Source organism: Diabrotica virgifera, chromosome 10 (assembly GCF_917563875.1).
Source record: "Diabrotica virgifera virgifera chromosome 10, PGI_DIABVI_V3a".
NCBI classification, from domain to species: Eukaryota; Metazoa; Arthropoda; class Insecta; order Coleoptera; family Chrysomelidae; genus Diabrotica; species Diabrotica virgifera.
The window spans coordinates 117,982,009-117,995,345 of NC_065452.1; the positions used below are offsets into that span (position 1 = coordinate 117,982,009).

The following is a 13,337-nucleotide window of genomic DNA, read 5'->3' on the forward strand; positions in this document are numbered from 1 at the left end:
ATTGTGACCTTAAAACAACACCCTGTATATTCAAATTCTGAAAATCTGTTTCCATATTTGAAAAGAGTACAAAAAACCAAGTCTAATCGTTCGCTTCAATTTTTCGACCAGACAATTTTATGACTTTAATTTTGAAATTATATTGATTTTTTTAAGAACTCTGACATTAAAAAGCATGTATTATTAACTTTTAATTATAAATTATTAAAGCTATTGAATAAATACTCATTTTAAAATTAATCAATACTTATTTACCACATTGGAATGACCCAATTATTAATCACAAGAAAAATCCAGGTCCGGATTAACAAAAAAACATAAAGTAATTGTGATCTTGAAACAACACCCTGTATATTAAAATTTTCAAAATTTGTTTGCACATTTAAAAAGACCACAAAAATCTGAGTGTATCGGTTTGCTTTAATTTTTTGTGAAGGAAATTTAATGACTTTAACTTTTAAGAACACTGAAAGTTAAAAGCAGATTTTTAAAGCACTTTTAACAATAAACTATCAAAGTTATTAAAAAATACCCATTTTAAAAATAATTAATACTTATTTACGACATTCGAACGACCCACTTACAAATCACAACAAAAATCCAGGTCCGGATTAACAAAACAATGTAAAGTAATTGTAACCTTGAAACAACACATTGTATATTGAAATTTTCAAAATCCGTTTGCACATAGGTATGAAAAGAGCACAAAAAACTAAGTTTAATCGTTCGTTTCAATTTTTTGGCCAGACAATTTAATGAATTTAAGTTTGAAACTATGTCGATATTTTTAAGAACTCTGGGAACTCATAATAAAAATTTCGATATAATTTCAAAAGTAATGTCATTAAATTGTCTGCACAAAAAATTAAAGCGTAACGTGACATTAAACTTAGTTTTTCGTGCTCTCTTCAGGTGTGCAAACGTATTTTAAAAATTTCAATATACAGGGTGTTTTTTCAAGGTCACAATTACTTTGTATTTTGTTGTTAATACGGACCTGGATTTTTCTTGTGATTAGTAAGTGAGTCCTTTTAACGCAGTAAATAATAACTGATTATTTTTAAAATTAGTATTTACTCATTAACTTGCATGATTTATTATTAAAAGTGCTTTAAAAACCTGCTTATTAATTTCAGGGTTCTTAAAAATTTTAATATATTTAATTTCAAAATTAAAGTTAATAAATTTTGCACAAAAAATCAAAGTGAACCGATAAACTCGGATGTTTGTGGTCTTTTCCAAATGTGCAAACAAATTTTGAAAATGTCAATATACAGGGTGTTGTTTCAAGGTCACAATTACTTTATGTTTTTTTGTTAATCCGGACCTGGATTTTTCTTGTGATTAATAATTGGGTCTTGCCAATGTCGTAAATAGGTATTGATTCATTTTAAAATAAGTATTTATTCAATAACTTTAATAATTTATAATTATAAGTTAATATTACCTGCTTTTTAATGTCGAGTTCTTAAAAAATTCAATATAATTTTAAAATTGAAGTCAAAAAATTGTCTGGCCAAAAAATCGAAGAGAACCATTAGACTTAGTTTTTTGTGCTCTTTTCAAATATGCAAACAGATTTTCAAAATTTCAATATACAGGGTGTTGTTTTAAGGTCACAATTACTTTATAATTTCTTGTTAATCCGGACCTGGATTTTTCTTGTGATTAGTATGTCGGTCGTTTGGGTTTTGAATGAGACATATGTGTACCGAATATTAAAAAAATATATAGGGTGGTTCTAAAGTTGTGGTTTTGGAAAGAAATGAGCAAAATCGATAAAACACCCTGTAACTCGGATATAAAAGTCGGTAGGGCAAAAAATTTAGTATACCTGGAACGGCTTCGGTGACCTCTATTCACCATTAAAGTATTTCCGTTTCCCAATGAAACACCCTGTATAATAATCGACAATTTCAACTACCTATTCCCAAATTTTCATCCTTCCTTTATTTTTTTGGAGGTTTTCGGAAAATTGTGTGTTCTTTGAGCGGGCTATTAGTGTTTTCATGTACGGTATGCGGCAAGATAAACAGTACTGAAATTCGTATGCCTCAAATTTGTATTTTGTCATGCGCCGAAACGTACTGAGTGGTTTCCGAACGTCGTTATAACGTATGTGAATATCGTGATGATGTTAGGTGCTTCAGAATGGTTCTCAGTGTTGCAGAAATTTTTTTAATGGTGGAGTACTTACTATTTTCGGTCATACGAAAAAGGTCACGAAAACGGTCCAAGCTTAAAATCAAGAATGGTTTCATCAGAACGGGACAACCTGTGACACTGACAGGGAGTCTCTTCGAATACTGCGCGATCATTTGGGTATTAGAAATAGCAGATAATAAAAGGTACAAATAAACGTAAACAAACTATTTATTTTATAGCCGAGCCGTATTATAATAATATACAAACAAAGAAATTAAGATGTGTCTTCTACAACGTATACTTCGAGACTAAATATCGAACGCAGAACTAACACTAACATACAGTTCTGGCATTCACATCCCTTGTAACATGTGCAATCTTAGGTAAGAGTTCATCGCCCTAATGCATTCGGAGAATTGGCTCACCCATGAAGAAAGACCCCACATGTGTATTCTAACACTTAATAAAAATAATAAAGTTGAATTCCAACATTGGGGAGTTGACACTCACCAGAACTAACGCCACCAGATGCGTACATATGAGGAATGCTGAAGGAGTCGGACAGATCCACCGTCTACCATTTCGGAATTGCGGACTAGAATAAAAGATTTTTTCGTGCCAGAGGGCCCAGAGGGCATCTTTATAACATACGCTTCATCGGGAACGTGCGTCGTCGTGAATAATATTTGCAAGGCTATATCAGTATATTTCAGTACTGTTTATTTTGCCGCATACTGTATATACTTTTAGTTGCTTCCATCAGGTCTTTGCCTACTTGTTTCTTTTTCGGACTTATAATATAGTTTTCCTATCGATTAAATCAAATGCTTTTTACAAGTCTATAACACTTAGGGCCGGTTGTTCGAACGCTAATCAACAATGATCATTATCAAATATTTAATTACTGTCACCAACTGTCAATGTCAACTTTGTTTGGGTCGCTGAAAACATAATTGATTACAATTATGAAATTACTTAATCAATTATGTTAATAATTGTTATGTTAATTGATTAACTAATCTCATAATTATAATCAATTATGTTTTCAGCAACCCAATAAAAGTTGACATTGACAGTTTTGGTGACAGTAATTAAATATTTGATAGTGATCATTATTGATTAGCGCTCGAACAACCGGCCCTAAGATATCTATATATCCGCTTTTTCTCAAATTTTTTCTCAGAAATTGTCCCAGTTTTTTTCACATTTTTGATTAATTTTTTAACTTTACTGCCATAGACACCTATAAAATTTCTTCTTCTTTAGGTTCCTTCCCCTATCGGAGGTTGGAAATCATCATCGCTATTTTAATTTTATTGGCCGCACTTCTGAATAATTCTAATGAGCTGCAACCGAACCAGTCTCTCAAATTTCTTAGCCAGAATATTTTGCGTCGTCCTGGCTTTCTCTTCCCTTGTATCTTCCCTTGCATAATTAACCTAAGTAATACGTACTTCTCGCCCCTCATTATATGACCCATATATTGAATCTTTCTAATTTTAACAGTTTTTATAACTTCACATTCTTTCTTCATTCTTTGTAACGCCTCTATATTAGTTACTTTTTCAGTCCACGATATTCTGTGGATTCTCCTGTAGCACCACATCTCAAAGGAGTTTAATTCTTTGATTTCAGACTGTTTTATTGTCCACGCTTCCATGCCGTATAGTAAAGTAGAAAAAACGTAACAACGTAGCATTCTTGTGCGGATTTCTAGATTAAGGTTACGGTTGCAAAGTAAGTTCTTCAATTTTATGAACGTGTTTCTTGCCATTTCTATTCTAGATCTGATTTCTTTTGTTTGATCTCGATCTTCGTTTAGCCACGTTCCTAAATATTTATATGTTGTTACTCTTTCGATCGTTGTATTATTGATGATCAGGTTATCTACATTTTGTGGTTTTTTGAGGACATCATTGATTTCGTTTCCTTGAGATTCATTTGCAGTCCGTACCTTTCACATGCATTGTATACATGCTGTATTATGTACTGTAGATCTTCCATGTCACTTGCAAATATGACCGTATCGTCCGCATATCTAATATTATTAATGCTATTTCCGTTGACCAAAATACCTTCCACAATATCCAATAAAGCTTCTTGAAATATCATTTCACTGTAGACGTTGAATAAGAGTGGTGAAAGTATGCACCCTTGTCGAACTCCTCTAAGTATACTTACTTCCTCTGTCAGTCCTCCTTCGACTCTTACTAGTATACTCTTACTAGTATTACTCTTACTCTCCTATAAAACTTGCATCAGTCTAATTATTGAACAGAAATTAACCATGAATGATCTTTCAACAGCTTCTTCTTCTTTACGTGTCCTATCAAGTCCCCTTGACGTTGGTGATTAACATGGCGAAACTGTCTCTGTCTCGAGCTATTCTAAATAGTTGCTCTGCTTTCTTTATACTTGTCCACTCCCTGATATTCTTCAACGAAGAGGCCTGCTTTCTACCAATTCCTCTGCGTCCTTCGATTTTACCCATCATAATAAGTTGAAGAATATTATATCTACAAATTGAAGAATCTCAGATGCAGAATCCACCAATTTAATAAGAATTAAAAATGGCAAATAGTATTTTAAAACTGAGATTTTTCGTGTTGAAAGTTCTTACTGGTACATCCTTAATCTGCGACTTTTTCAATTAATAAGACAGCAGACGACGAATATAGAAAACGAAAGGGAAACGACCATATTTCGCTTTCATTCGTCTAGGAAAAACGGACAGCAGAGGAACTTTCAGTACTCAAATCCGAGTAAAGGAAATAAAAATAATATTTTATATAAAAATATATAAAAATAATAATAATATATATAATATATGATATATATATAATATATAATAATAATTATATATATAAAAATAATAATTTATTATTATTTTTATTTCCTTTACTCGGATTTGAGTAGTGAAAATTCCTCTGCTGTCCGTTTTTCCTAGACGAATGAAAGCGAAATGTGATCGTTTCCCTTTCGTTTTCTATATTCGTCGTCTGCCGTCTTATTAATTGAAAAAGTCGCAGATTAAGGATGTACCAGTAAGAACTTTCAACACAAAAAATCTCAGTTTTAAAATACTATTTACCATTTTTAATTCTTATTAAATTGGTGGATTCTGCATCTGAGATTCTTCAATTTGTTAGTAGATGTCGCTGTATCGCGTCTGATGGGAAATTTGAATTATTTTTCAGATTCCCTTTAAAATGATGGTAGAGCTGTTTTTCGGTCCAGAGGTAGGTACACTAACGAAAGCTACTGAGGACGCCTGAAATGGTAGAAACAGCCTGTCTAGCTGGTGTGCAACCCTCTGAATCGAAAACAAGCAAAACCATCATTTATTATTAATATTATATCTATCTCCCCTTACTACGTGTCCAAAATAGGCCAGCTTTCTACATTTGATATTATCAAGCAGATCGCGAGTAGCATTTGCTCTTGAAGGACTGCCACATTTGTCAGCATAGCCATCTATGGTATTTTTAATGAACGTGTGTGCAGCCACATTTCAAAGGCCTCCAAACGATTAATGGTGGATACTTTTAATGTCCATGCTTTAACACCGTATAAGAGGACTGACCAAATGTAACATTTAATCATACGCTTTCGAAGTTGAAGTTGCAAGGTATCATTACAGAATAGTGGCCTTATTTTTAAAAATGTCGTGCGGGCTATCTCGATTCTATATTTTATCTCTTTATCTGGATCTAATTGTCCAGTAATATGGCAACCAAGATATTTAAAACTTGCTACTCTGAATTATTTGACCATCAACATATAACCGTGAATCTTGATGTGCTAATCGGCTAAACATCATGTATTTTGTTTTTGAACAGTTTATGCTTAGGCCAAACTCTCTTCCCACTATGTCAATGGCATTTAAAAGGCATTGCAATTCATTCATGTCATCACTTAAAATAACTGTATCATCTGCATATCTGATTGTATTTATCAGGATTCCATTAACTTTCACGTCCCATTCCAAATTATGCAGCGCTTCTTTAAATTTCCCAATAAAATCTCCAAACTCAACAGCACTCAACAAAATCTAATAAATAATAATAAAAAAAAATAAAAATATGTCACAAATGAACTATAAAGTGGTCTCATAAATGCACCTCAAAGATGCTGAAAATACCATTTATAGTATTCTATTTTTAAATGTAAAAATATATTTTTTGTCTGAATTGTCATTATGATCGAGGCAGATAGAAGTTGACTATAGAGATGTTGAAAAAGTAACTATTCGTTACAAAGTACTCGTTACTTACGAATACCGAAAGTAACGATTACTATACAGAGAGGCAAATCGTTACTTTGATTAGTCTTAGTAACGACTATTGTATCTACTTTGATTACTCTGATTACTTCGTTACGTCATACCAATCGTATTAGAGCGAGTAACGACTATTGTATCTACTTTGATTACTCTGATTACTTCGTTACTTAGTACCAATGGTATCAGAGCGAGTAACGAGTATTGTATCTACTTTGATTACTTTGATTACTCTGATTACATTGTACTTTGTGAAGGTGGTTATTATATCGGAATACCTATACAAAATACCTACCTACTGAGAAATACGATTCTCGATATGATTACCGGTAATCAAATACAAACGTAATCATAGTAATCAAATCATTTTTATCCCTTAAACAGATTGGTAAAGGTCGTTGTTATATCGAAATACCTATACAAAATATCTACCTACTGAGAAATACGATTCTCGATATAATTACCGGTACTCAAATACAAAAGTAACAAAAGTAATCATAGTAATCAAAGTAACGAATACTGTAAATGATTACTTTATACAAAAGTAACGATTTGTAACGAATACTAGAAAATAACTATAATCAACATCACTAGTGGACTATTAAAAGAGTTGTTTCATAAAAAACATACCATCCCAATAATAAATTGTATTGTGTTTATTTTCGTTGTAGATAATTAGGTAGTTTCGATTTTTGCTTATATACAATTCCATATTAACTGGATGAAATGTCCGTATGTGCTGTATTTTTCTGATTTCATTATTGCTAAATTCATATACAAGCGATGGTACCTAAAACATATTATTAACAATGTAGAAAAATGGCTGATTTTTACAAGAATAGTTATTTATGTACCAAGTCAGTAAAGTGACTCTTTATCGAACGAGTCTGATATTATGAGCGGAGCGAGCGTTAGCGAGCGAGGCGAATAACAGATGAGTTCGATAAATAGTCTTTACTGACGTGGTGCATACAAAATTTTATCGCCAATCATAAAAAACTTTAACACTTACTTAATTACATCCTAATGAAAAAAAAAGTGTGTGTACTTGTTACTAGTCCAGTTTAGATCGAATTAAAGATTTGTATACTGATAACATTGTGTCTTGGTCGGAACCCCACTTCTTATTTGACAGTGTTTTTAAAAGATTCAGTCGTGTATGGCAAGTTAAATTTAACTGTTTTATAATGTTCTTTCCATGACAGTCTGTTATCCAAATACATTCCTAAGAATTTTAAATGAGAACAGAAAGCTATTGATTTTCCATACAAAGTAATATTTGTGTTTGTTTTTGAGAAAATAATGCCTTTAGTTTTGGAAGTAAAAAATTCGAAGCCAGTGTTCAAAGACCAAGTATCTAATTTATTTATAAAGGATTGTAAATTTCTCGTCATGGTTCTACTATATTTTCCTTTTACAAAAATTATCAAATCATCCGCATATAGTCTTGCTTTTAAAGACTTTTCTAAGTTATTTAGAATGTCGTTGATTGCTACTAGAAAAAGTGTGGGCCTGATGACAGATCCTTGGGGGACTGCGTTATCTGAGTGATGGATTTGTGAACAGGAATTTGAAACTTTAACTTGGAAAGACCTGTTATTTAAAAAATTTCTTATAAACCATAGACAGTTTCCTCGTATATTCCATTCGTGTAATCTACGTAGTATATTGTTTTTCCATGCAGTATTAAAAGCATTTTTTAATTAAAAAAAGATTGCCATACAGTTTCTGTTAGTTGCAAATTATTCTAGTATATCACTTTCTAGTTCCAGAATGTTGTCAATAGCTGAACGATTGTGTCTAAATCCATTTTGCTCACTAAGTACCAAGTTATCCTTTTCTAATATCCACATCAATCTACGAGTATAGTTACCTAATTATTTTCTCCATAAGTTTGCTCATAGAGCAGGTAATGGATATTGGTCTATACGATTCCACTTCAGAGCGGGGTTTCTTGTCTTTTGGGAGAGGGAATATATAGGCTTTAGACCAGATTGTAGGAAAACACCGCTTTTCCCATATGGAGCTGAATATCTTTAGTAAGTGAATTTTCCCTGCCTCGGGAAGGTTTTTTAGAAATATGGGCAAAATATCGTCAGGTACAGAACTTGAGTTTTTAGGACTGGAAAGTGCCATATTTAACTCTGAAAGGATCAGTTTATTATTTATAGTTATAGGTCTGGATTCCGCGTATGAAAAAAAAGTTGATTAATAGCAAGCTGAAAATTTGTTAATAGCTTAAGGGTGTCTAGTCGGATAAACTTTGATATATGGGAACGCTGGAACAGGGGCAGTTTTAATTGTGGAACAGATTAAAAATTTGGAACGGTCAGACCACGAAAACTGCACATTTATTTGTCCGACAGAATAGACTTAAACTTTCCGAACAGAGATTAAACTCTCATGCAAAAATCAGACTGCTATTTATCACCTGTCATAATTCCTGTCATTTGACATATTCTACATGTTCCACTCATTAAAACTCCCATTTGGTGATAAATAGCAGTCTGATTTTTACATGAGAGTTTAATGTCTGTTCGGAGAGTTTAAGTCTGTTCTGTCGGACAAAATACATGTGCCGTTTTCGTGGTCTGACCGTTCCAAATTTTTAACCTGTTCCACAATTAAAACTTCCCCTGTTCCAGTGTTCCCATATATCAAAGTTTATCCGACTAGACACCCTTAAGCTATTAACAAATTTGCAGCTTGCTATTAATCAACTTTTTTTTCATACGCGGGATCCAGACCTATTAGGTCGGAAGCAGAATCACTAAGATTAAGATATGCGTCACAAGTATCTCTTCAGGCAAGAAACTGCGCCTTGTAATTTTGATCACTAGAGAGATTTTGGTAGTACTCTGCCAAAAGGTTTGCAATGTCTTCATCGGTTGATATTATTTTATCTTGATGTTTTAGATATTTAATGGCGTTTCTCTGTGTAGTGCCACAAATTATTATAATTTTTTGCCAAACTTCCTTGGAACTTGTTGTATTATTGATTGTTGACACAAATTGTTGCCATAAGTTTCTTTTGGCTTGAGTGATAGTAAGTTGCGCCTGTGCTTTTAACTTTTTAAAGTTAACTTTATTTTGAAGTGTTTTATGTTTTTTATATACAGGGTGTCCAGAAACTCTACCGACAAACGAAGACAGGAGATTCCTCAGGTAAATTTAAGATAATTTAACCCAATTCACTTAGTCCGAAAATGCTTCTTAAGGGAGCTAGAGCTCTTTGAAGATGGCGTCTTGTAATTAGTTTTTCTTAAATACCTCCAGAACGCTTCTATTTAGAAAAACAAAAATTGGTACGCATATTTATCTTCAAGACATAAATCTATTCCATACATTGCAAATTTCTAGTACCGATTATAGGCGTCCGTTTTGGGTAGAGTAACGGTTATTTTATCGCATAACTTTTTTATCTTTAACTTTTATGCCTTTAACTTTTATGCCTCTTTAACTGACACTGGATTATTAAATTGTGAAGTATTCTAGTACTAAAAGGTACTCTTGTTTTAAATCGGTAGGACACACCGTTTTCTAGAAAAATCGATTTGAAAATTTTTCACTTTCTGAATTACAAAAAAAAAATTTCAAAAAAAAACTGTTTAGAAAGACGAAAACTGGTACATTTATTTATATTCCAGAGATAAATCGATTTCATTAATTGCGAATTTCTAGTACTGGTCATAGGCGTCCGTTTTGGGTAGGTCAACAGTTATTTTATAGCATAATGTTTTTGTCTTGAATTTTCGAGCATTTTTGACACTAGATTATTAAATTATGAGGTATTCGAGTACTAAAAGTTACTCTTACTTTATGTTGGTAAAATACTTCGTTTTTTGTTGAAAAGTTCCTTTCAGTTTTTTTTCAAATTCCAAAAACGAAAAACTTTCAAATCGATTTTTCTAGAAAACGGTGCATCCTACCGACTTAAAGCAAGAGTACCTTTTAGTACTAGAATACCTCACAATTTAATCATCCGGTGTCAAAAATGTATAAAAGTTAAGAACAAAAAAGTTATATGATAAAATACCCGTTGCTCTACCCAAAACGGACGCCTATGACCGGTACTACAAATTTGCAATCGATGGAATCGATTCATCTCTGACAAGTAAATATGCATACCAATTTTCGTTTTTCTAAATAGAAGCCTTCTGGAGGTATTTAAGAAAAACTAATTTCATGACGCCATCTTCAAAGAGCTCTAGCTCCCTTCAGAAGCATTTTCGAACTAGGTGAATTGAGTTAAATTGTCTTAAAATTATCTGAGGAATCTCCTGTCTTCATTTGTCGGTAGATTTTCTGGACACCCTGTATATTTAAGGCAGATTTACTATCTCGTATAGCTTTTTCGCACTCTGTAGACCACCATGATACTGGTATTTTCTTGGTTACTTTTTTTGTTTTGCCGATGAATAGTTCAACACTTTTTAAAACTAATTTGTTGAATATCCTGATGGTTTCATTAATATCATTTGTTATTTGAATATTACTTATATTACTGTCAAAATATTGGGAAAAAGCAGTCAATCTGCCTTATTCGTTCTCCATTTTGGAGTAAATTGCTGCGGTTTCTGTATATTTATGGTTTAAGTTTTTAAAAAGTATTGGAAAATGGTCACTTCCATATGTGTTTGACAAAACTTCCCAGTCTAGGTTAACAGTTAAATGTGGATCACATAAAGTGAGATCAATAGCCGATGATTCTCCTGTCGATAAATTAGATCTTGTGGGACTACCATCATTTAAATAATTTAAACTGAAGTCAGTCAGTTATGATGTTTTGTATCATTGTACCCCTTGAAGTTGCATCCTTAGATCCCTGATTGTGTTGTGCCCATTAAGATCTCCGAGAATAATTCGTGGTGTTGGTATTTGGTCTACAATTTCTTTAAGTTCTTCATAGTTAATATGTTTATTTGAGGGTAAATAAATATTACATATATACATTTTCCTACCAGGTTCTGTAATCTCAAGTGCTATTGCTTCCAGATTATTTGTAAGTGGAAAAAGTTTATGGTCTATGGATTTGTGTACTAAAATTGCAACTTCCCCACTTGCGCGAGCTGTGTTAGTTCGGTCTTTACGAAAGCATGTAAACTGTTTTGGCGAATATGGGTTAGAAAATACAAGATTAGTTTCCTGTAGACATATAATTTCGGGACAGTGTTCTGATTCAATGATATTGAGCATTGGTAAACAATGGAAAAATCCATCAATACTCCACTGTAAAATAGAGTTAAATATTATGTTTCAGTTGAAGAGAGTTCACTCTCAGTAGGGTCTTGACCGAGAAAACGTAGCAGTTGGGTTTTTAGCCTTGTAAAACGATGTTTTGTAGCTCTGTCTGGAATATATTGATAAGAGGTGGTAAGCAAATTTATGAGGCCAAGGAAATGAGATGTGAATTCCTTAACAATTTCGATAGGAGATTGGCTGCCTTGAATATTTTCAATACGCATCATTAATTGGTCATAGCTTAAAATGGACGGTGTTGATTGTTTACTTAGAAATGATTAAAGCGATTCGGGGGATAGGTAATGAGTGTTTAGGTTTTTTATTCTTTTGAGTTTTGGTTTTATGAGGCTGAGCAGAAAGAAGAAATGTTTGATTATCAACAGTATTTTCGACAGGTGGAGATAATGTTTCCTCTACGGTTCGTTTGGTGGAGGGACAGGGGTGATTCTTTCGTGATCGCTAGTAAAGTCTGTGAAATTATCTCTATATTTTTGGCTGTAGCAGAAGATTCCAGTGGAGTATTTTTGTTAGTTTTTAAATCTTGGATTGCTTCAGAAATGGGCTGTATAATTTCCACTGATGTAGAGTTTAAGGTGTTTCGTGTGGATACTTGTAGAGATATTTCGGTATTTTTATTTTAATCGTTATTAGAAGTTTGGTCAACTTGATTACCAGCATTAGTAGAAGAGTCCGAAGTTTGAACAGTAACGAAGGCTAATGGTCCTGAAGGCTGAGAAGAAGAATTTTTGTTACTTGAACAGTTACTAGCAATGTGACCTATTTATTTACAGATATAGCATGTCATACTATCCTGCGAAATGAATATTCTATAACTAGTATTATCATAATTTACAACAATTGAATATGGGATCGTTGTGTTATGCGGACTAATAAACACTTGCCTTCTAAAACTTAATATATGGCTATATTCTGGAAGGGAGGCACTGATCTTTAAGAAAGTGATTGGAGAAACTAAGTTTAGGCCGAGATGTTTTAATACTTGAATGCTTACTTCGTGTGGGATACTTGGACAAACATTTGATAACACTATTCTTTCTGTCGGCGTTATGAGCCTTCTGGCCCTGACTATTTCCCCATGTACATCTATAGAACCATAGTTTGTCACAAAATTCTCAACAGCTTGCTTGCTATTTAAATACATACAAATTCGATTATTAGATAGGCGAGACGTAAATAAGATGTTTTTGGGATTTATTAAATTACCTAAAGGAACGAGGTAATCTTGAATTAGTGTATTATTAATAGCGCTGAAAAGTGTTGCATTTTCCTCTGGGAAGAAATTTTCCTGTGCGGCTGAAGAGGAATAAGATTTATTCGCTGGGACATTCTGTATAGTAACATCTGATGACATGTTGATAATAATTTATTTTATCGCCAATTGTCACTAAAGTCATTCATTATTGTACTCATTTGCCCTCATTTGCGGCAGTAAAGTAACACTTTATTGTACTGAAAGAAGAATTTTACTTTGCCTGCCGCGATTAATCAAATTAACCGAGATTGAATGTAAGTGGTCGATGGCAGTTATCGAATGGCGAGTATTTTAGTAGACTTACAATTTGTTACTTTAATTATTAAAAATATTGTACGCAATTTGCGATATTATCAATTAAATATATGTCAAAAAGTGAAATTCTGTAGTATTTTGAAA

The 13,337-nt window shown here is 32.8% G+C and overlaps 1 protein-coding gene across 1 annotated transcript in view; it reads right to left on the reverse strand.

The window, feature by feature from the left end:
* The window catches only part of LOC114333090 (uncharacterized), a 250,686-nt gene that overhangs the window by 203,732 nt on the left and 33,617 nt on the right, over positions 1-13,337 (reverse strand). The window contains exon 6 of the mRNA XM_050663634.1: positions 7,055-7,214. Coding sequence (XP_050519591.1) covers positions 7,055-7,214 — 160 coding nt within the window. The remainder of the gene's footprint in view (positions 1-7,054; positions 7,215-13,337) is intronic.